This window comes from Pteropus alecto, unplaced genomic scaffold, assembly GCF_000325575.1.
Source record: "Pteropus alecto unplaced genomic scaffold, ASM32557v1 scaffold104, whole genome shotgun sequence".
Lineage (NCBI taxonomy): Eukaryota > Metazoa > Chordata > Mammalia > Chiroptera > Pteropodidae > Pteropus > Pteropus alecto.
This window is the reverse complement of record NW_006436664.1, coordinates 5,601,297-5,624,739: the sequence shown is the minus strand read 5'-3', so window position 1 is coordinate 5,624,739 and position 23,443 is coordinate 5,601,297. Positions and strand designations below refer to the sequence as shown.

At 34.9% G+C, this 23,443-nt stretch overlaps 1 protein-coding gene and 1 long non-coding RNA gene across 7 annotated transcripts in view; one reads left to right on the top strand and one right to left on the bottom strand.

Moving 5' to 3' along the window:
* The window catches only part of LOC102891774, a 33,642-nt gene extending 13,346 nt beyond the window's left edge, over positions 1 to 20,296 (bottom strand). Inside the window, exon 1 of the long non-coding RNA XR_439201.2 lies at positions 19,885 to 20,296. This is a non-coding gene — a long non-coding RNA (uncharacterized LOC102891774). The remainder of the gene's footprint in view (positions 1 to 19,884) is intronic.
* The window catches only part of KIAA0391 (KIAA0391 ortholog), a 111,744-nt gene that overhangs the window by 36,517 nt on the left and 51,784 nt on the right, over positions 1 to 23,443 (top strand). For all 6 annotated transcript variants that reach the window (XM_025047914.1, XM_025047912.1, XM_025047913.1 and 3 more), the window contains exon 5: positions 4,269 to 4,376. In XM_025047914.1, coding sequence (XP_024903682.1) covers positions 4,269 to 4,376 — 108 coding nt within the window. The remainder of the gene's footprint in view (positions 1 to 4,268; positions 4,377 to 23,443) is intronic.

Genomic DNA, 23,443 nt, shown 5'->3' with positions numbered 1-23,443 from the left:
ATTTCTGTTCTGTTCTGTTCTGTTCTGTCATATGGTTTCTGCTTCTTTGCCTTCCCATTTTGGCTGTCTTTCTGTGTCTGTTTCTACGTACTAAGCAAAGCTCCTAAGTCTCCTTCTCTTATTAGTGTGGATTTGTGAAGTAGGTTCAGTGGCACAGTCCTGAGAGAGGTTCAGCTGCAGGCCAAATTTAGCCAAGCCTCTACCCCTCTGGGGCCACCTGTTAAGATTCAGCAAGCAATCCCCAGATGCAGTGCTTATAGTTGCCTCAAAAGGCCACTCCAGAAACCAAGGGCAGCTGCCTCTACCAGTGTGAGTCTCAGCAAGGAGCACCTGACTCACTGAGGATACACCTGGATGTTGTTTGTGTGGGGCCCGAGTTGGGGGAGGTGGAGTTTCAGGGAATCCTCTGGGCGGAGTGACCTTTGTTATCCATCCAGTTTGATGACGTCACAACTATGGCGGCGCTGTGTCCAGCGCACTGGTAGCGGGGAGGGCTCAACGGGGAACAGTGGATACTGCCAGCACTTCTGTACCAAGCGATTCTCACTCACCTCGGCCCTCATTCCAACAGTGTCTCTCTGTAAGTCCCTGGTGCCTCCTGCGCTCAGCCTAATCGGCACTGATGCTCAGAGTGAGCAGGTCCATCACCGCGAAAATCACGGACAGGGTCCCTTTAAGAGGTGTCTGCCTCTGCCGCAGCCTCCTCTCACTCAGCCACTGGGGTCCAGGCAGTCCTGCATCCTCTCCCCATCCTACCTTCTGCCACTGCAGGGTGCTTTCTTGGATTTCTTCGTAGTTGTATGGCTTGTTCATCTAGATCCCAGGCAATTTTTCCTTGCTGCTGCTCCTCGTTTCCATCACAACTTTGATTTAGTCACCAGAGGGATAAACAGAGCCTCTATCATCTATGTCATCTTTTTTCTTTTTTTGCCTTATTTTTTAATGTAGACCTTGGGAATTAACTTAATATAGCCTTCCTAGAGTTTAGGTTGTACCATTTCACATGTAATATAGGAACCTTGCCACAGTAGAATTCCATTTATCACTTCCTGGTCTTTATGCTATTATTGTCATATATACCACATCTGCATATGTTTTAAAACCCATAGTTCAGTGTTAGGATAAGTTTTGCTGGAAGCAGTCCTATCTTTTAAAGAAATTAAAAGAAGAAAAAAGATTCTTTTCTATAATACCTATATAGTTGCCATTTCTGATGTTTTCCATTTTTTCTTTTACATCCTGGTTTCCATCTGATATTAGTTCCCTTCATCCTGAAGAAATTGCTTTAGCATTTCTTATGATGCAGGCTTGCTGGTGATGAATTCTCTTGTTTTCGTTTCCCTGAAAATATATTTTTCACTGTGCTTTTTTACCTCAATTCTTGAAGGATTTTCTGTAGCTATAGAATTCTAGGTTGACAGGAGTTTTTGTTTTCTGTCATCACTTTAAAGATACCTTTCATTGCCTTCTGGCTCTTTTGTGATGAGAATTTAACTCTCATTTGTATCATTCTCTTACATGTAATGTATCCTTTTTTTTCTGGCTCCTTCTAAGATTATTTTATTTTTGATTTTCAGCCATCTTACTATGATGTACCTAGTTATGCTTTTGTTATGGTTTTCTTTGTATTTATCCTGTTTTGAGTTTTCCTTGCTTCTTGAGTCTCTAAGTTATGTTTTTCATGAAATTTGTGGAAATTTTAGCTATTATTCATTTATTTTTTTCTACATTCTCTTTTCTGTTCTCTCCTCCTGGAGACTACACATATGCTGGTCTGTTTGACATTGTTCCACAGGTTACTGAAGCTCTATTCATATTTTTCTTTCAATCTTTTTTTTCCTTCAGATTAATCCTTTCTATGTTTTGTCATTTGTGTTCACTCACTCTTCTTCCATCTCCAGTCAGCTGTTAAGTCTAGCTCGTGAATATTTTATTTCACATTTGTGCTTTTGGTTATAGAATGTTCATTTTATAGTTTCTACAGATGTTCCTTGACTTACATTGAGGTTACATCTTGATAAACGTATCCTAAACTGAAAATATTATAAGTCAAAAGTTTATTTAATACACCTAAACTACCAAATAGCATAGCTTAGCCAAGCCTACCTTAAATGTGCTCAGAGCACAATATCCTAAAAACATTGTCTACTATAGAGTATCAGTTGTTTACCCACATAATCACATGCTTAACTGGGAGCTGTGGCTTGCTGTCGCTGCCCAGATCATGGGAAAGTATTGTACCACACATTGCTAGTCCGGGAAAAGATCAAAATTCAGAATTAAAAGTATGGTTTCTGTTTAATGTGTATCGCTTTCGCACCAATGTAAAGTTGAAAAACTGTAAGTTGAACTATCATAAGCCGGGAACCGTCCGTTGTGTCTGTGTTTTCTCTGCTTTGCCCGCTAACTCCAGCATCTGGACCTTAGATTGACTTATATTGACTTTCTTTTCTCTTGATTGAGTCACATTTTCCTATTTCTTCTGTTAATTTTTTATTGTATTTTTTTGTATATTGTATTATTATTTTTGTATATTTTGTATATTTATTGTATATTGGACATTTTGAAGAACATATTGCAAAGGCTCTAGATTCTGTCATCTTCCTGCTTTAGCAGGCTGTTAAACTTTCTTAGACTCAAACTGCAGACTCTGTTTCCCTTTTAGTGGATTGTAACTGAAGTCTCGGCTCAGGCCTTTCAAGTCTTTCATCTGTTGCTTTTTTGCTGGGCTTTTTGGAGTCTCCTCAGTGGATGTACAGATCAAGAGTTAGCTAAGGATTTGGGTAGAGTTATGCACAGATTTTTGTGGTTCTCGCCTTTCTAGCATTTCCTCTCTCACTGTTCAGCCTCTCTGGCAGTCTCAAACTCTGTCTTCTTATTTCTCAAACCAGTAAGTCTGCAGCTTTCTGTTTGATTTCCAGCTGTCCCTGTCAACCATGCAGACTGGAGAATGCCCTCTGGCAAAAAGCCACATACAGACAAATTTCACCTTGTATAATTTCATTCTTTTCTGGTTATCTCTAAGTACATAAACTTTCCCTAATGTAGTAACATTAAACAAACAATTATTTATTATTATTATTATTATTCTCATGGTTCTAGGGCTTGCCTAGTCTGTTGGATGGTACTTGCTTGGGTCTCCTACTTTTGTAATCAAGTGGGAAGCTGTGGTCTTCTTGAAATCTTCACTCTCATAGGTCTGATGGTTAATCCTAGCTGTTGCTTGGGACTCAGCTGGCTTTCTCATGATGGCTGGGTTCCAAAAGCAGGAATCCTGGGAAGGAGAGCCAGATGGAAGCTTATACTGCCTTTTATTTTCTAGCCTCAGTAGCCATATAGCATCACTTCTGCCACATTTTGCTCATTGAGACGGTTACATAGGAGAGCTCATAATCACACAGAGGGAATTAGACTCTACTTTTTGAGTGGGGAAGAATGTCAAAGAATTTTCAGACATGTTTGAAACTACTAAACCCTTCAAATTTTGTGTTCCCTCCAATTTCTACCTGCTTTTGGTCATTCTCTAGTAGTTTTGAATAGTAATTTTTTATATAGAATTTATTATTATCTGGTAGTCGAATACAAACTACTCCATCATTACCAGAAGTAAAAACTCCCTCTCTTCCATATCTTTCCTCCATAGCACTCATCACAATTGATATTTAATATAATTTACTTACTTATTTGATTTATTTTGTGTCTCCTCATACTAAGATTCAAGTTCAATTAAGTTAGAATTTTTTGTCTCTTTGGTAACTATTAGACATATAGTAGATATTCAACAAATATTTGTTGAATGAATTTTCAACTCAAAACAGCTACAATTAAACAAAAGCCTCTTGACAAAAGAGGAGCTACAAATTACTCTTGCAACATAGTTGTACTGATAGACTGGCATATCTGAGGTTTACTTCTCTTTGGTTTACAACAGGACATAGAGATTTCGACATTTCATTCTTATCATGATTATCATGTGTGTCAATTTAGCAGACTGGATGGCTGGCTACAGATCAAATAAAATAGTGCGGGAATGTACTTTGTGAAGTGTAAAGCACTATGAGATTATAAGGTATATCAGATAATTAATTATATGCAGTTATATCTATTAGGCTAGCTTTTTCAGATTTTGAAAGTATCTTTGTGAGTGTGTGTCTTTAAGGGATGAATATTTCGAATTCCCAAAACAATAATAAAAGTCATAGCAGTGTGTTTATAATAACATGCTTACTATGTTCTTATTAATGTTTTGCCTGATTTTTCTTTTTTAGGAACTTAAGAGATTTAAGAACTTTGTGAAATACTGTCCTCCTTTTGATATTGTCATTGATGGGCTCAATGTTGCCAAAATGTTTCCTAAAGCTCGTGAGTCTCAAGTTGTAAGTACAAGTTTTATTTTGTTATTCCAGATCTCTAGAAATATTTATTGTACCCGTTTGTGATCTTCCTTGAGTCTCATTGCTCTCTATTTTTTCTTCCTTTAAAAAATAAAAGCTTTTAAAGGTGCCATAGTGACCGTCTAAGATTCATTGTTTTCCTCTCTGGCAAGTAAGTGGCTCTTACAGGATGTGCAAGAGTGAGAGATTAAAAAGTCCATGTAATAAAGGGCCAGTTCAGCCTATTTTATAGCCTTTAGCAAACTTTCTCCTAGGTCTCTGCTCTCTCTTTGGGGTTCCGCTGTCATTTCCCCATGGGTCACATTCCTCTATTTGAAAATTATCAACGTCTACTATCATGAGATATTAATCATTTATTACTCACATTTTTTTTTCAAATATAGTATGTTTGTAAATGAACCTAAGGAGTTTTTTTTTTTTTTTTGAAGGGGGATAAGGTAATCATTTGTTCTATCAATTCATAAATGTCATAGTAATTTCTAATAGGAATATCATGATTTTTTATAACAGCAGTGAACAACTATTTTAATCCCCATTTTACAGTTTAAATTAGAAAATTGAGGCTAATTTTGTGCAGTAAATCTTTAGAAAGCAGTCATAACATCAAAATTAGATTGTAGAAACCTCCAGGGTTTCAGGCTTGTGGCTTTTATCTCTAACAATCGGTGGTCATTCATCTGTAGTTAAACTCTGTGATTTCTTTAAAATTGCTGCCAACTTAAAAGCTTTTTCTCAGGGATTCTACTAGTCTAATTTGGCCATTTATACTCAGAAAAGCTTACAAGTACTAACAAAGGACAAGGTCAATTTACAGAAATTTCTTTATATGCCTTATATGTTTGTACTTAAATTTTTATGGTCAAGTATGTACTTTTTAATCCTTTATTTAAAAAAGAAACACACACAAAAGCAAGTTGAAAATATTTTTGTCTCTTATGTACTTGAAAAGGGGCCTTTGAGGCAGTAATATTGACACAGGCAAAGCCAAAAAAGGAAGCCTGAAATTATCACTAATGCTTGGTAGAGCTCTGAATCAGAAGGACTCATTCTAAAAAATTCCCCGTCTAATTTGTGAGAATTAGAAAGTATCATATTTATTTACCTCTTGTTTGACTTCAGCTTTATACAAAGCACTAAAAATTAGCTTGCCAGAAATATATAGCCCAAATTAGGCTAAATTTTGGGGAGAAGGTAGTATGTTGAAGATTATGTAGCGAGAACATCTCCCAGCATTATGGAAGAAAAATTGCACATTTTGAAAGATTCTAGCAGATTTTGGCAAATAGAGAGGCAAAGAACAAAAGATAAAATGGGAAAATCATAGACATCTGCCAGTACTTTTAGCTTTTACTCTTAAAAGAATTCAATATAAGCAAGAGTTTATGTGACAAGTACATAATTGTTATTATGCAACTCTTCAGAGCACTGCTATCATGTGGCAGCGCACTGGCCTTATATTTAGGAAACCTCAACTCAAAGACTCGGCTTAAAGATAACACCTGAATAAGGAGGGATGAAATCAACTTCATTCTGAAGTTTTTTTCTCAAATCTGAAGCTAGAGATTTGTAAAAAGATAAATGAAGGTATATCATATTTCCCATAGACTCACCCTTAAAAAAAATTTCTTGGATAAATCTATCTCAGGCCTTTTTGTGGCTCAGTTTCATTCTTTAATACTTTTTAGGTTGTCAGAAGTAGGTTCCTGTTTTTTCTGTTAGTCATTTAATAGCATTTCAGTTTAGCTAGACCCTTTGAATTCCAGTCCTGGTCCTGCCACTTCATAGCTTTCATAGTTTGAGAAAGTTACTTACTCTCTCTTGTGCCTTAGTTTCCCAGTCTATTAAAAGAAGATAATAATAAAACCGTATTATAAAGATGTTGTGAAGAGTAAATAAGTTAATATATGTAAGCACTTGACATATAGTAAGTACTTAATGGGTGTAATTGTTATTGTGGTTACTATTTAAATGAACTTCCCAAATGGAACTACAACTCTTGCTTTCAAGAGACAATTATTTGGCAGTTTAAGATTTTTTTCCTGTCATCTCATCCATGTCAGTGGAGTTAAAAGGAAATACAAAGCTCTGCTTTAGTATTAGACTCAATCTACATCAGGTACTCAATACTTGATTGAGAAGTGAAGCCTGTACCATCAAAAACTTAAGAAAAAATTTAAATATGATAATTTTAAGAAATTTTTCTTCTGATTGTAAAAGCAATGCATGATTATCAATTATAAAAGTAATATAAGTAATTATAGAAAATTTGGAAATTACAGAATAAAAATCAGATATAATGCTATCATTTAGCAATAATCACTGTCATTTAGCAATAATCCTTGCAGTATTTTTCTGTTTCTTTACCTTGTAGAGCTTTGACTATGTAAATAATTGTATACATTTTAATTTACAGTTGAAAACTATAAAAATGAAATTATAAAAGTAGTAGAAGAAAACATGTATTCCTTTTCCATTTGAGATGGGAAGGACCTTCGAACCGTACATAAAATTCAAGACCCCTAATGGGAAGACTAGAGAAATTTCCTAGATAGTAAAAAATACTATAAGCACTGCTAAAAGTCAACAAAAAATTGAAAAACAATTTATAACATGTAACAAAGGGCTAATTTCCTGACTGTACCAAGGAAAGTGTCATAAGCCTATAAGAAAAGGTAAACTATACAATAGAAACCTTATTTATACTTATAGATATGCAAATTAAAATTTTTATCTTCCAGATTGGCAGAGATTTAAAAATTACCAGTAGCCTATATTTTGAATGGTTTGGAGAGGTAGGGAGAAGGGTATTAGACAATATTTTGGGTGGGTGATTTAGCAATAACTTTGCCTAAAATGTTGAAATTGTACTTGTAGGAACGGATATATTCACACTAGTACATAAAGTTATATATCCAAGTATGTTAGTTATATCATTGTTTATAAGCAGAAATGTCTAATCAACGTAAATATCTATCAATCCAGGACTTGATATATATAGAAATATTTATTACCTAACTAACATTTGTTAGGTAAGTTCGTATATGCCTAGAAAATTTCTAGAAGTTACACACATGTAAAAACTGAACAGTAGTTAACTTTGGGAGTTGGGAATAGAATATAAAAGAATAAGAGGATTTCTATTTTTTATTTTATTTTTTAAATTTTCTTTTGCAATGAGTTTATCTATTACTTTAGTATAAAAAATGAATCGAATTCAGGAAAAGAAAAAAGTAAAAAGGCATACTTGGTAAATATTCTGAAATAACTATACAATACTCTATATCTTATGGAGGTACCACAATTTTAAAATCATTTTCCTTTTGGTGGACAACTTAGATTATTTCCCATTTTTCACTATGGTAGATAATGCTTAGAAGATTTCTGTGTACGTTTCAGATGATTTCTTTAAAATAGATTCCCAGAAATAGAAATTCTTGAGTCACAGAGTATGGATATTTGCAAAGGTCTCACTACATATTGCCAAATTGCTTTCCAAAATGATTGGAGCCATTTATACTCCTACCAACAGTATATAAAAGTACCCAAATAGAACCCATTTCTTCAAGATTTGTTATTACATGATTGTTTCAATTATTTAGTCACATTTGTGCCATGAATCTGCTAAGTGAAAAGAACTGGACAGTTTTTGCCTTTCATTTTTTAGATAATACATTTTTAAAAATTGTGAACAAAGTTAAATAAAATAGTCCAGAAAGGAAACATTCTTGACTGTCTTTTTCCTCTTTATCTCTCTCAATACGATTGCCTATAAGCAAGGTTAGAAGTCCTAATTCTATGGGTCTTGAGTTTTTTCATGTTTGCGTGAAGAAGTTTCCAGATTTTTTTCTGTGGAATAATATGCAGATCATTTACGTTCTTCCCATGAACTCACTGCATAGTATGTCACAAATTCTTTTTGGTTCTTTTCCATTAATGGTTAATTATATATCCAACATTGTTCTCTGTAAGTTCATAAATGAGAAAAGACCATTTTTACATTCATTATTTAAGGAGTAGCACCATGATGACATGTCTTGATCTCAGAACCTATATCTTAGGAGTGATAGAGATTTAGGAGCTAAAAATAAGTTCTGGTTGTAAATTTATTTTACTTTCTCAATTTTCATTTATGTATATATGTGTGTATGTATGTATGTATATATATGAATATATATTTTTATATATTTTTTAAGCCAGAGTCTGTCTTATAATTGACGTCAGCAGAAACTTTTGCTGCCTGCACCACTCAGCCAAAAGACTGACACAGGAGTTGGGCTATTTAGAATATGCATTTATTAGAGAGTTACAAGTCACAGAGACATAGGCAAGTTATCGCTCAAAGGACTGGTTCCCTGAGCATTACAAACGCACAGATTAGCCATCGTGGAAACTGAGGGAGTTGGTGTTGTGGGTGCTACTGATTGGACAATTAAAGGAGAATGAGGTAATTGATCATTGTATACTGTTCTGGAATCAGCCATAGCAACATCCCATCTGGTTGTGCGACCTGGTTCCTTGGTTGGTGGGGTCGTAGTTCAGCCTCAATGAGGCTGAGGCTGAAACACATCTAAAGCCACGATGTTATCCTTAGTCTAAAGTCTAACTGAAACCTATTGTCCTCATGGTTATAGACCTGAGGCTCAGTTAATCTATGTCCTAAGTCTTAATGGTTAAAGGAGCAGGCATATGGAGGATAAGGATGGGGGGAAAAGGCAAGTGAGTCACAATGCCATTATCTGGGCAAAACCAGCTTGAATCAGAGACAAAAAACTGTATTAAGTTCACATGCAGTTACAAGCTATAAGGTAAGAAGAGATGAGGCCAGGAACACTGTGAGGCTCATAATACGTGGGGTCTTTGTATCAGGTCCTTTTTCAGTAGCATGAATAATATTTCATTATATGAATCTACCATATTTTATTTATCCATTCATTTGTGAACTTTTTGACGTTTTGATTATTTCTACTTTTTGGCTATTAGAAATAATGCTGCTGTGAACTTTCCATGTACAAATTTTTGTATGGACATATTTTTGGTTCTCTTGGGTATATACCTAGGAGTGGAATTACCAGGTCCTATGGTAATTCTCTATTTAACCTTTTGAAGAACTGCCAAACTTCCAAAGCAGCTGTATCATTTTGCATTCCCATCAACAGTGTATAAGAGTTCTGATTTTTTCACATCCTCATCAATACTTGTTATTATCAATCTTTTTTATTATAGCCATCCTAGTGGGTATAAAGTGGATCTCATTGTGGTTTTGATTTGCATTTCCTAATGTCACAGGATGTTAGGCATCTTTTTGTGTGTTTATTGGCTGTTTGTATATCTTTGGAGAAATGTCTATTGAAATCTTCTGCCCATTTTTAATAGGGTTATTTGTCTTTTTATTGTTGAATTGTAATGTTTTATATATTTGGAATACCAAATCTTTATCATATATATGATTTGCAAATATTTTCTCCCGTTTCAATTCTCTTTTCAGTTTCTTGATGGTATAGTTTGAAGCACAAAAGTTTTTGATTTCAATGAAGTCCAGTTTATTTTTTGTTGTCGTTGTTGTCTGTCATTGTTGGTGTCATATCTAAAAAATCATTGTATAATCCAGGGTCATAGAGATTTATGCCTCCGTTTTCTTTTAAAAGTTTTGGTTTTTGCATTTATAGTGTCTGCGTTTTTAGAGAAATAATCTTGGGTAGATAATAAGCCGACATAATTTAGAGTATAGTTATATTCAGATGGGACTAGCCTTGGCCCTTTCTAATTCATTTGTTTATTAGCCTTCTATAAATTTGGGCAAAAATCTTATTTTGCCCAAATTTATAGAAGGCTAAACAAATGAATTAGAAAGGGCCATGACTGTAGACCAATCATGGCAATGCTAGGAACATGATTAGGCTAACGGTTACATTATCTAAATATGAAATTCATACTATATTGTACATTCTGTTGGCTATTAACAGTGATTCTTGTGTTTGTGTATGACTTTTTTCTTAAAGATGGTATTTAGAATGTTAGAATGGAGTGTACTTTTTACCCAAAATATATAAGAATTTTTTAAAAAATAACTATTGCATAAACAGTCTTATAATATCAATTCTCGAAAATAGGTTGTAATTTGGGAGAAACAGTGACTAAATTAAATTGTGTCAGGTATGAATCCTTGTATGGCATTTGAGTCACCTTTATGTAGCACTTGGACTAACATCTCTTTCTCATTACCTGCTGTAATATATAGTGTTTCAGTTTTTCTTGGATTGGATTTCTTTTAATTTAATAAACTTTTATTTTTTAGAGCAGTGTTAGGTTCATAAGTTTCTTTTTATGAATAGCAATCACCCAACAACATGTTATTTTGACTCTGCTGACATATCTGAGGAAGAGTATTGCATTGATAAGGAGGGGTAGAAATTAAATTGTATTCATTTTTTTAAGCCTAAGAGAGTGGGGTAATTGGTACCACTAGCTACTCAGTCGCTCAAGCCAAAAACCAAGGATTCTAGCCTCAATTACTCCTATTCATTAGTCCCACATCCAGTTGACTGACAAGTTTTATTGGTCATAAGCTCCAAATATATCCTATAATCTAATGTATTTCTTCCATCTCCAGTAACGTCATCTTTCACCTAAACTCCAAGTGGTCTTACTTTTTCACTCTTGCCTCAATAACTTTCCATTACTCTTAGAATAAAGTCCAAGTTTCTTATCATGTATTATAGTACCTTTTATCATCTGATCTTTACTTCTCTTTGCAGCCTCATCTCTGTTTTTTTTTCCCCTTATTGTCTTTCACTGAATTATAGACACTAGAATTTTTCCTGTTCCTCAAACATATCAAACTTGTTCTTGCCTCAGATCTTTGTGCTTGCTATTCCTTCAGCATTAAATGTTCTTTTTCAAATGGCACTATCATTATCAGCACTTTAGATGTCTTCCCTGATTCTTCTAAAGTAACCCCATTCTGCTCACCCACTCTCTGCCTATATTTTCATTTACATCAACCTTATTTACTTCTGTGATGGATTTTTAAATGGCCAGTATTTTTTCAGTTTCTTTCATCAGGAGATGGAATCTGTTGGATCCGGGCTTACCTTATGGCTTGTTTTGACCAGTGGAATGTGGTAGAAGTGATACTGTAGGACTTCCAAGCAAGGGCTTAAAAGGCCATGCAGCTAGGCTGTCACTCTCTAGGAACTACCACCTTGTGAATAAGCCCAGGTTAGTTTCCTTGAGGATGAGGTGCCTGCCATATGGAGAGAGACAGATCAAGAGGGAGGGAAGAAGGAAGGAAAGAAGGAAGAAGGAAGGAAGGAAAAGAGAGAGAGAGTGGGGCTACCATTCATTTCAGCTAAGGTTATAGATATGTGAATAAGGTCCTTCAGGACCAGACAGCCTCTAGGCAGCCTGCCAGCTGATTGTGGATACATGAATGAGCCTGGCCAAGGCTATGTGGAACAGAGTAACTGTCCAGCTGAGCCCAGCCCATAGTATTGTGAGAAAATAAGTGATTATTTTAACTCAAGTTTTGGGGTGGTTTATTACACAGCAATAGATAACTGATTTAATTTTTTTTCATAGCACTTAGTATCTACAGTTATCTATGTTTTTTTGTTTTCTTTATCAGTCTCCTCCATGGTGAATTCCCTGATATTGGAAGGTCTTTGTGTCTTGATCACTATTATATTCTCAGCAATGAGGAACAGGCCTTGAACATAGTAACTGCTCATTAGATATTTAATGAATGAATGAACAAATGTACATATAGTAAATTATATGACCTCTTAGAAATAACATCTGCTTTACAGGGTTAACTCTGACTTCTTGAGTTTTACTCTTATTTCCCTTGCTAGCTATGAGACCTAGACTAAGTTACTTAAATTAACTTCCTGGTGCCTTATATGAAGATAAATGAGCTAATCCTTGAAAAGCACTTAACTGCAGTGCTTGGCACATATCCCAATAAATGTAAAAGGGAAAAAAACCCCAGCAACCTTGTGAATGCATTTAGTTGTCTATGGTCTTAACTTTGTAGAAACAAAAGCATGCTAGTTTCTTTTTTCTTTTTTCTTCTTTTTTTCTTTTTTTTTTAGCATGATAGCTTCTATGATGTGTTTAGTTTCCTAATTTAAATAACTGACAATCTACTCTTTTAGTTTTTTTCCAGTTCTGAGTCTTCATTCTTTTTGAACTGATGCTTAGAATCTAAACTTGAGTCTTTAAATGTAAAGCCCAACTTCCCTGTAGAGTAACTAAATAAGAAATATGTCTACAATATAGAGAAAGTAAAAGACTGATTATATTAGTCAGGGTAGGCTAGGTTATGCTGCAGTAATAAACCCAAAATTTTAGAGACTTAAAACAAATTATTTCTTGTTCGTACTATATATCCATTATTAGCCATCTGTGTCATCATCATCCTCATTCTAGGACTTAGAATAACTTTCTGAAATATTGTCAGTCACTGTGACAGAGGGAAAAGGGAAAGTGGTGAAGCATACACTGACATATCAAGCTTCTGCTGAGATAGGATACCGGTCACATCTGCTGATCTTTTATTAGCAGCTAACGCAAGTTACATAGCTACACCTGAGCTTAATAGGGTAGGGAAGACAATTCTACCATATCCCTGAAAGGAGAATGACAGTTTATATTTTTGAATAGCTCTAATAACTAACATACTGAATTTGGTGATATCTTATTACATTGGTCACGTCTACCCCAGGAACTAGAAGTGAGTTTCAGCATGGCAATGCAAACTGTCTTTGCCTGGGTTCTTTTTTTCAATATCAGATCCCTTTACTGTAGTCTTATATGGAAAGAGGTGATGCTTTTGTTGATCATTTTTCCCAGAATGATCAGGTAGGAATTCTAAAGTCTTTACACATACACTGACTCATACTTTACACATACTTTCACAACATTCATTTTAAGATGGAATTTTCTTTTCCAGCCACCAAGTCTTCATTAATAATTGGAAATTTAAGATTGCAGGATAGGGACAACATTTTAACCCTTCAATAAGAAAACAAAAGGATATAACATGGAAAGCTTTTTCTCCTGCATTTTTTCTCTCATTATCTCCCTTTTCCTTTCTCCCCTCCTCTGCCCTCTCCCCCCGCCCAAACACTCAACACCTACCCATGATTTGGTCCTAATGTTTCTGTTCCTTCTCTTTTTGCACCTTGCATTTTGGATTGTCAATGATTCATAAGCTTCCCTCGTAGAGGATGTATAGGGAAAAAAGTACATCATTTTAGTTAATCTTGCTAGCTGTTCAAAACTCTGCTCCCTATTTTTGTAGATAACTGAGAATTGGTTAAAACGGCTTCACAGAATGAAAACGTATAATGTAATTTAAAAGAATTACAGCCAGACATCAGCACTGAATGCTTTCATTCTTACAGCATGTTTGGGCCATTGAATAGAAAGTGGTTTGGTGGAAACACTGCAGAATTTGTTTTGATTGCCATCTTTTAGTTGGTCTTACGACAGTGGGAAGAAAATGGAGGAAAGGGTATTGGCCATTAAAGGTCATTTGGCAGTAGCATTTACTTGGCAGTGAGTTTTCTTCCTGCCACCCGTTATTTTATTTCTTTCTGTTGATTTACATAACCTTGTGTAAATGTTCCAGTACCATAAAGAACCTAAGGTACAATAAACTATGCTCATTGTTTTTGTGTGTATAATCCTGAGCATATTTTCTTGCCCAAACTTGTAGAAATGTTGTGAAGTTTGACACTAACTGTACTTGAAATTATATTTCAGTAATATAAGTAGCAAGGAAACTCAAAAATACCTTACTATATTTGCAATGGCAAATATTAGATTAACTATTGAAGTGGAATTTTTATTATACCTCCTTATCTTTTAAGTACTCTGCTACATATGATTGTTCCTCCTGCTGTTACCAAACTCAAGGGATTCGTTTTGCCTGCACACGTCAAAGCCGAAAGAGACTCCAACAGGGGTTTGCAGCAAAGGAAGAAGAGGTTTATTTAAGGAAATGGCCCAAGCCTGGAGACAGAGATAAACTAATGCTCAAAGACTTGGCTTCCCCGATGGCTTCCAGGGGAAAGGTTATATCAGGGAAAACTCATTAGTCGTGGGAGCTAAGAGAGTTGGGCTCTACTGATTGATAGGAGCTGGGGTAAGAGGCAGTTGATCATTGCATCAGGTCCTGATGTCAGTCATGGCCTTGTTCTGTCTTGTTTCAAGGGTATACTGGTAGGGTCTTCCACCTTCTTAGCTGTGGAGCTGCAAGATGTTATCTTTAGTTTGACTGATACTGTTTCTGTGGTCAACAGACCTGAGGCTTTTTCTTAGACTGTTGCTGACCAAAGGGCTTAATGATTAAAGGAGTAGTCATGCATTATGCAGAAGGATAAGGAAAGAAAAGAAGCAGGTGAGCCCAAGGCCAGTTTGAATTAAGGAGAAAGAGAAGAGAAAAAGTCATTTTAAAGAAGTGAAGATTTGCACAGTTTTAGTGCATGAGGACTGTCTCTTAAGGACTGGCTTTAGAGGTCTTCTTCATGGGGGTCTCAAAACTTGGATGTCATGCTGCTATATTGCCTTCAAAGAACATACTGCCCCCATGCCTGCTCTGAGAACATGTTTGAGTAATTTTTTAGGTTTGAGTATCGAAACCTAGAATAGAAAACTTGTCATTTTTCCCAGTTAATTTTCATAAGTTTTGTTGATTATTAATGATTGGAAATGACAAGTGATCGGAGATTACTTCTAAACATTTTCTTAATTTTAATCCACTGGTTAACAATAGTATCTTTACTATGGACTTTAAAAAGTGATTCTCTCAGTTTTTTTAAGGCTAGGAAATACAGAAAAATTATTAATCCAGTTATTTCTGGGTTAAACTCTAATCCAGGAAGGGACTTCATTTTTTTTATACAATTACACATTTTTTATAATTGTATAAAGTATTTATTACATTTATTTTTTTTAAACTTCATATTTTAAAAAATAAGAAACTTTAAAATAAATCTTTGCTATATAAGCTTAACCACTAATATTTCTACTCAATTGTAGAATATTATTTCTCAAACTTCATTGTGCGTCAGAATCACCTGGAGGGCTTGCTAAAACAAGATTGTGGGCCCACACCCAGAGTTCCTGATTCAGAAGGTTTGGGGTGGGGCTGAGAATTTATATTTCCAAAAAGTTCCTAGTTAATGCTAATGCTGCTGGCTTGGCGACCATATTTTGAGAACCACTATTATGTAAAAACAGTTTCTCGGAAGTACATTCATATTGCTTTACAAAAACAAGCAATTATAAAAGTCACATACTCAAAATCATTAGAAGTCTTAATGATTCTTAGATTGGGAATTTGTTTGTTAAACTAAATATATGAAACTCATTTTAAGGTACTAAAACTTGGTCCTAAGAATAATATACTTCTTCCACTTTCAGAATAGAAGTTTGCCATGTTTCCATAACCAACAGTTATGTTATCAAGTAGTTATATTAGCATTATGGTAATTTAAGTTACCTAGAGTAAGACTTTAAAAAAACAATATGTTAACTATCCCAAGGGAGAATATGCTAATTGGGGAAACCTGAGACTGAAAGTAATTGTATTCATTATCAAACCAATGGAATTCCATGTCTCTCTCCAGGACATCTAAAATAATCACCCAAATAAGTCTCTGTTAGTATATATTCATAAGCCTAAGATTAAAAAAAAATCATTGGAAACCATTCATTTGGATTGTGAGTCTTAAGGCAGCCAATCTGGTAGCAGCTTTTAAGTCCTATTTCATTAGGGTTTAAGAAGGGCTGATAAAAGAGTTTTGTAATCTACAAACTTGTTATCAGGGGTTGGGGAGAGGTAGACCTAATCTTGACACTTTATTTTTAAGAGTTACATCTGGCTCATCTTGGTGCTCTGAGTTAATTGGGAAAATAAATAGGCATTAATGGATGCCAATCCAGGATTCACGGAAGAACACAAAACATGGTTGTTTCTTTTTTCCTTTGCTATTCATCTTTCATGACATATGATAACTCAGGGAAGTCACATTGTCCTAGGTCAAGTAATGCCAGACTGACTAGGTACTTCCATCCATGTGCCATTCTACCCACTCTACCAGTTTGACACGTTGTAGGAGTTGTTTTGTCATGTGACCCCTAGAATAGTCTGTACCACTAAAATTATTCTTACCAACTGCTAATGAAGTGAATGATGATCAACAGTCAGATAGGTGGGTTTTTGGTGATGTGATCAAGGGATTAAGTAGAAAGATGAACGGAGCCAGGCAAAGTTTCCATAGTGCATTTAGCCTTATGTCTCTCTCTTTCCAAATATCCCAAATGGGTATACTTTGCACAGTGTTTGAACAAAATTTCCCCAATTGCATTAGTTAAGTAATCTGATATCTTAGAACAGCATTGTTAGGAACACAGCGTTGCCAAGCTCCCATATCTGTTTTCTCTCTGGCAAAATCTTAATGGCAAGTTGATTCTCCTCTTGATGTGTCACTGATAATGTTCATATGATAACTATTTGGGACGTAGAGAGATTGTCTTTGTGAATCATTATTGTGTGTATCTTGCTTCTATGACAGTATTTTAAAACATGCTTCTCAGGAATGTGATAGGTAGAGGCTACCTATGAAAATATAATATACATTTTAGAATATTTAATTAAAATAACAAAAAATATTTAAGTCTGTAAGGGAAGCAGCAATTCTAGAGTGAGTAGTAAATTCATATAAATATGTTTTTGAAGCTATATAAATTCTTACCTAATTTTATTTAAAAATACTTTATTATTTTGTATTTTTTATTTTATATTTTATTTATATTTTAAGATAAGAATTTTTTTCTGTTAAAATAGTTTCTATTTCAGACTTTTCACTATTGAAAAGGCTGATTTTTCTTTCAGTCAAATACAATTAAGATCAGTTAATTAAGATCAATACAAATCTTAGGTTTTATTGCAGCGTTTCATCTACACATGGTTTTTTCTAGATAATTAGATAATATGAGGAAGGGTAATAGTATTCATCCACCTCCAAAGTGGATGTTCTTTATTTATGGATTATTTCTGCTCCACTTTGTTATATAAGAGATGTAAGATGGTTATAATAATGTACACAATGCAGAAAATAAAAAACTTTAAGTTAGAATAAAATAAAATTAAAATAAGAACACAAAGGAAAAATATGAGGTTTGAGGTTGGTGCGCACAATTCATACCATGAAGTACTCTATTAATTTGGCTGTAAATTCTGTCAAATTGAAGATGAAAACATACAGTGAAGAACAGGGGTTCATCCTTTTATCTCCTTCAAATCATTCAAAAATATTCCCATTATAAACATCTCTCTTTACCTAAAGAGATTCTCAAAGGTTCTGAGATGGAGGCGGGAAGAGTGAAGGGATAGCAGAAAGAGTGAAGGGATAGCAGAAAGTGTAAAAATTGAAGATGCCCAGTTCTGGCATACCTTCTGAGGAAGTTATTTCCACTATAAGACTGATTGATTTGTAGGAATCACATAATTCATAAGATCAAATAGAAACAAATTGTTCAGGGAAAGTACTATTAGTCCTAGTATTTAAACCAGAGATTTCTCCTGTGTGTCCTCATGGTGCAGGCAATGTGGGCACTCTGAGTGCTGTTCACAACATCCTTATTATGTACCAGGCAAATAGATTGCGTAAGCATCAGGAGTAAAGGAGTCAGAAGAACAGTGTATGAGCTTGAGCGAGGTCTCTGCTGGTACTGTACAGGCCTCTGTAACTCAGTATCACTAATGCTATATCAAGTTGGCCAGAAGCCTTAGAAGCAGGACTTATGCTTCTGACCTCTTTGGAAATGTGTAAGTTAATTTTTTACTTCAGATCCACAGTAATCCATAGCAGCACTAGACCTTGTTTTTAAAACTTATGATTATAATTTCATCGCAGTTCTTAAAAACCTGGTCAGAAAGTGTATAACCCTAATATACCTCCTGTGCAGTAAGCATTCTAGGATTTGAAGAGATACTCAGGTAGGTTTGAGTATCAACATTGCCTTGGGTGTTTGTTAAGTAATTATAACCAGCACCATTTCTTTAATGTGAAAAAGAAGCTTGTTAAGTCAACATGGCATCATTTAATTTAATCAATAGACAATTTTTCTCACTCAGTCTTATCTAAACCATAAATGCCTAGAAATTGTTTATGTATATAAAAGTATAGAATTAATCTAAATTGAAGCTTTCCAATTACAATAAATCTTCCTATCCCAAAAAGATCTACTTTATTGTGATATTAATGGCAGGAAAACCTCTTGAACTCATCTCCATCATCCAATTCCTACTTAGTCTCTAAATGTCTGTATTTCTGTGCTGCATTCTGGGTGAATTTCTCAGTACCAGCTTCCAATTCATAAATTATCTTTTATTGTGAACAGTGTGGAGTTTATCATGTCTGTTGACTTCATTATTCAATTACTATATTTCATTCAAGATTTCTGATTCTTTTAAACATCTATTTGTTCCTGTTTCATTTCTGCCTATTTTTGTTTCACATTTTCTTGCTCATCTTAAATGGAATATATTCATTTGTATCTGAGCATATTAAACATACTTATCTTAAAATATTTGAAATTTTTATATAATTAATTTCATCCATAAATTTGTTTTAATTGTTGATTTTATTGTCTTTCGTAGCATTAAATTTCTTCACATTTTAGAATTTGGTTTGCAAACTCAATTTCAGGTTAAAGTTCTTGTTTGTTCTTTCTTTCATATGCCCTCTCTTAACTTTCGATCCTATCCCTGCCTAAAAGTTTTGGGATTACTTGCCTTTCTAATTCCTGAGTCCTGTATTGAGATTGTGAATATCACAGATCCAGTCACTTGTTAGGTTGCCTGTGTCTTCATTCCTGGGGCTTACAGCTAGTTACAGCTGCCATAACTTCAAATGGTAGTTAAAAGAGTTTTTTCCTTATCCCAGCCTCCTTTGCCACTTCGAGGAGCCTCGTCCTTGTCCCAGCTTTAGGCAATAAATCTAGCTCTGCCCCCATCTCACATAGCACACTCTTAGTCTCTCCTGCCCCGTAGGAGTTGTATTCACTGCCTGTTCTGGACTCAGAACTAAGCAAGTTGTTGTTTCAGCCCTACTCAACATTTTTTGTTTCTAATGTTATATTTCGTTTTTTTAGCTTGATAACATCATTTTGGTTTTCTGTTTATATATTTCTCCTATCATTGATATGTGTTTGATGCAAAGGTGGTACATTAGTGTATGAATTTATGGAACCATCTTAACTGGAAATTACTGATACACTTTCCAAACTGCAGCCAGTATTATACTTTCAAAATGAAAATCTAATTATGTCAATATCCTGCCTCCTATCACTCTTAGGATAAAGATACAAGTCCTTGGTAGTCAAGGTACTCCAAACCATGACCACAACCAACCCTTTCAATCTTATCTCCTGTTACCAAACAAGTAAGCTGTTTTCTAGCTACTAGTGGTCTACTTACCATTCTTCAAGTCTGCCTTCATTTTCTGCCTCCAAATGCCAGTGGCTCAAACCATTGCCTCTGCTTAGAATATCCTCCCCACTAACTGCCGGATAAGTTCATCTCAGATGCCACTTTGTTCATAAAGCCTTTCCCTGATCTTATCTGCACCACTTACAGTGTTAATATGTTTCCTTCCTTATTCGTTTATGTCTTATAACACTTAGGTTGTACGTTTCTTGAGGGCAAAGGCCATATGGTCATTTCCAGAACCACATAAGTCACTTAATATTTGTTGAACTGAATTTCGGCACAGATAATTAAACTTATTTTTGCTGATTTGTAGAAGATACCAATTTTATTAGAAGGTAATCTGCACAACTCTGTAAGATAGGTACTGCTATTATTTCTATTTTACAGTGAGGAAACTAGGGTGAGGAAGATTAAGTTAGCTTGTCATATTGCTAATAAGTAGTAGGATCATTATGTAAGCTAGGTGGTCCATTCCACAGCCTGCTCTTATACTGCCATCATGATTTGGGTCTCAAGCTACTAGATAATTCTTTTTTAGAAATATATTTTGAAAATAAAGATATCAGTTACACAGCTTATTGGATAGCTTAAGCTAACTGGGTGATAGAAAGTAAGGATAAGTTTTAGAAAATAGAAAATTTAAAGGTTGACTATTTATTCACTTCTACAAGCAATTCTCTGCAACATCAGCTGGATGTCCTACAATTGAATTTAATTCTGACACTAACTGAAGTTACTGCAGACCCCATAGGTTAAGGGCTCAGTCCCACAAGATTCCTCGTCCTCTTCAGATACCAGTTGCAAGTCCCAGGTTGTCACCCGTACTTCTGACTGACCAACTATAAATTGGAGGCTTCCATGACCCCACTTTGAGTTCCAATCTTTGTAGAATGGCTTAAAGAACTTACTTTTATAACTTACTTGTATAACTGATTTATATAATAAAGCATATGACAAAGGATGCAGATGAATAGCCAGATAAAGAGATAATACAGGGCAAGGTCTGGAATGGTCCTGAGTTCAGGAGCTTCCATTGTTGTGGAATTGGGGCATGCCACCCTCCCAGTACACTAAATGTGTTCAACCTAGAAACATTCTGAAGCCCATACTTTTAGGATTCTTATGGAGGCATTATCACATAGGCATAAGCCATCATTAACTCAATTTCTAGCCCCTCTTCCCTTTCTGGAGGATGTGGTTGAGGGGTGTGGTTGCAAATTCTAAGTTTCTAATCATGGCTTAGTTTTTTGGGTGACCAGCCCACATTCTGTAACTATCCAGGGAGCTACCAAGAATCACCTCATTAGAACAAAAATTACTATCACCCAGGAAATTCCAAAGGATTTAGGAGCTCTGTATCAGAAACTGGGGTCACAGACCAAATATTAAAATAAAAGATGCCCCTGATGTTCTTATCATTTAGGAAATTACAAGAGTTTTAGGAGCTCTGGGCCTGGAACCAGGGGCAGAGGCCAATGTACTTTCTATAATTTTGTAAGTAGTAAAGGAAATTGAGACAGTAAAGTGGGGAGGGTAGAAATAGGGCAGAATTTGGAGGGGTGATGAGGTATGTGGTCAAGTGAGGGAAGATCCACATGAGGGGTTGAAGCTGACTATGTAAGAAAGAAAGAGTGAATGATAAAGTGGACAGTGATAGGGTCCAAAGCTTAGGTGGAGGAATTAGCTAAAACAGAAGGTGTGGAGGGAAGAAGAACACAAAGTATGTAGATGTTTTTTAGAGGAGGATATATTATTTGACTATAGAATTTTTTTTTTTTTCACAGAGCATTTTGGAGAACATTCTACTTCAAAATATACCTGGGAACCAGGTGCTGTAGGTGTAAAAAATAAAAAAAATAAGGAACTGTAAGCTGACAGGTTCTTGCAATCTGTGAGGTCAACCAAGGGTTGCTTTGCCTAAAAAATAAAAAATAAATAAAATAAAATAAAATAAAAATACACTTGGGGAAATATTGCCTTAAAGCACAGCTATCTTCTGAATAGTCTAAGTCATCAGTTACTATTCACTTGTTATATGAGAAGCCACAACAGATATTCAGAGTTAATTGGGGTTTTTTAGTACCTTTTAGAATAAATTAAAAGTAATTTTAGATAGTAAAATGTACTTTGTACTTTAAGATTAGTCTACAAGAGCAAAAAAATTGTATATTAATATAGATTTAAATCTTATTCAGTTTTGCTTGATCTTGCTAATAATAACATTCAGATATCAGTGTAAGGCTGTTCTTTTGATAGAATTAATCGTTTTGTCATTGTGTTGAGGCAAAATATACGTGTGTGTGTGTGTGTGTGTGTGTGTGTGTGCGCGCCTCGAAAATCAAGCAAGAACACCCTAAGATTTTTTATTGAACTGGTTCATTGAATTCTGGACCCCTAAATATGTATACCTATGTAGTTATCTTAAGCTTTGTATTTCACAAATGGTATCTGTTATCTCCTTTAATCTGGCAACCACAAAAAAACCTCCTGCAGAGAAACAGTTTATAGTTTTAGGTAACATTCTGCTTACTTACCTTTCTCTTTTTTAATTTTTTTTTAAATTAAAAAAAAATTTTTTTCTTTCACTTGAAGTCTTTGTTAAAAATGATACTCATGCACAAGTCGTGTTACTGGGAAGTAATGTTGGGAGAAGATTTGTGAAAGAAATAAGAAAATAATTTTTTCTGCTGAAAAAGAAATGGGTCAATGAGACCACAAGATCTAACGTTTCATTTGGTGTGCTCAAATTGAAGGCATATGGCAAGACACCTGCCTCCCTAGTCACGAAGTTACCTCTTAAGAATACTGTTAAGTTTCTTTAACAAATCACATTCTAGTCACTTTATGACTTTTTGAGAGCTGTTACTGTGGGCCAAAGATACCAAATGCATTCAGTCTGTTTTCACTGATCCCAGCTGTGTTGATCAGAATGTTCTAATCATTTTATTCCTTAAATATTTTTTGAGTGCCTCCTCATTTTAAGGCCTTGTGCTGACTATAGCAAAAGTAGAAAGGTGGAAAAAGCATAGTCTCTACCATAAATGATTTTATAATCTCTTAGGGGAAATAAGAAAAAAGATAAATGTCTGTGATAGAAGACAGAATATGATCATTATGTTAATTGTACCAGTAACTCTGCACAGGAACTGCAAGTAACATTTCTTAGATTTCTTAGATTTTCCTATAGTTCAAGTTAGTCTTTCTATCTAGTTGCTCAGAAATAGTAAATGTTTATGGTATTTCCAGTTAATTTATTCATAATGGCCCCAGAATCATTTGTTCTTTTTAGTTTTAGCTAACATTTATTAAGAATTTCACATGTGCCAGTAACTGTTCTGAGTACCTTACATACATTATCTCATTTAATCCTCACATTAGTCTTATAAAGTATTATTTTCATTTTTCAGATGCAGAAACTGAAGTTTAGAGAAGTCAAGAAATTTGCCCATGATAAATTTCCAGCTAGTAACTGTCAGAAATTACATTCAAACCCAGGCTTTCTGACGCCAAAGCCTTAGCTCCATGATACTGTATTATATTCTCTCTC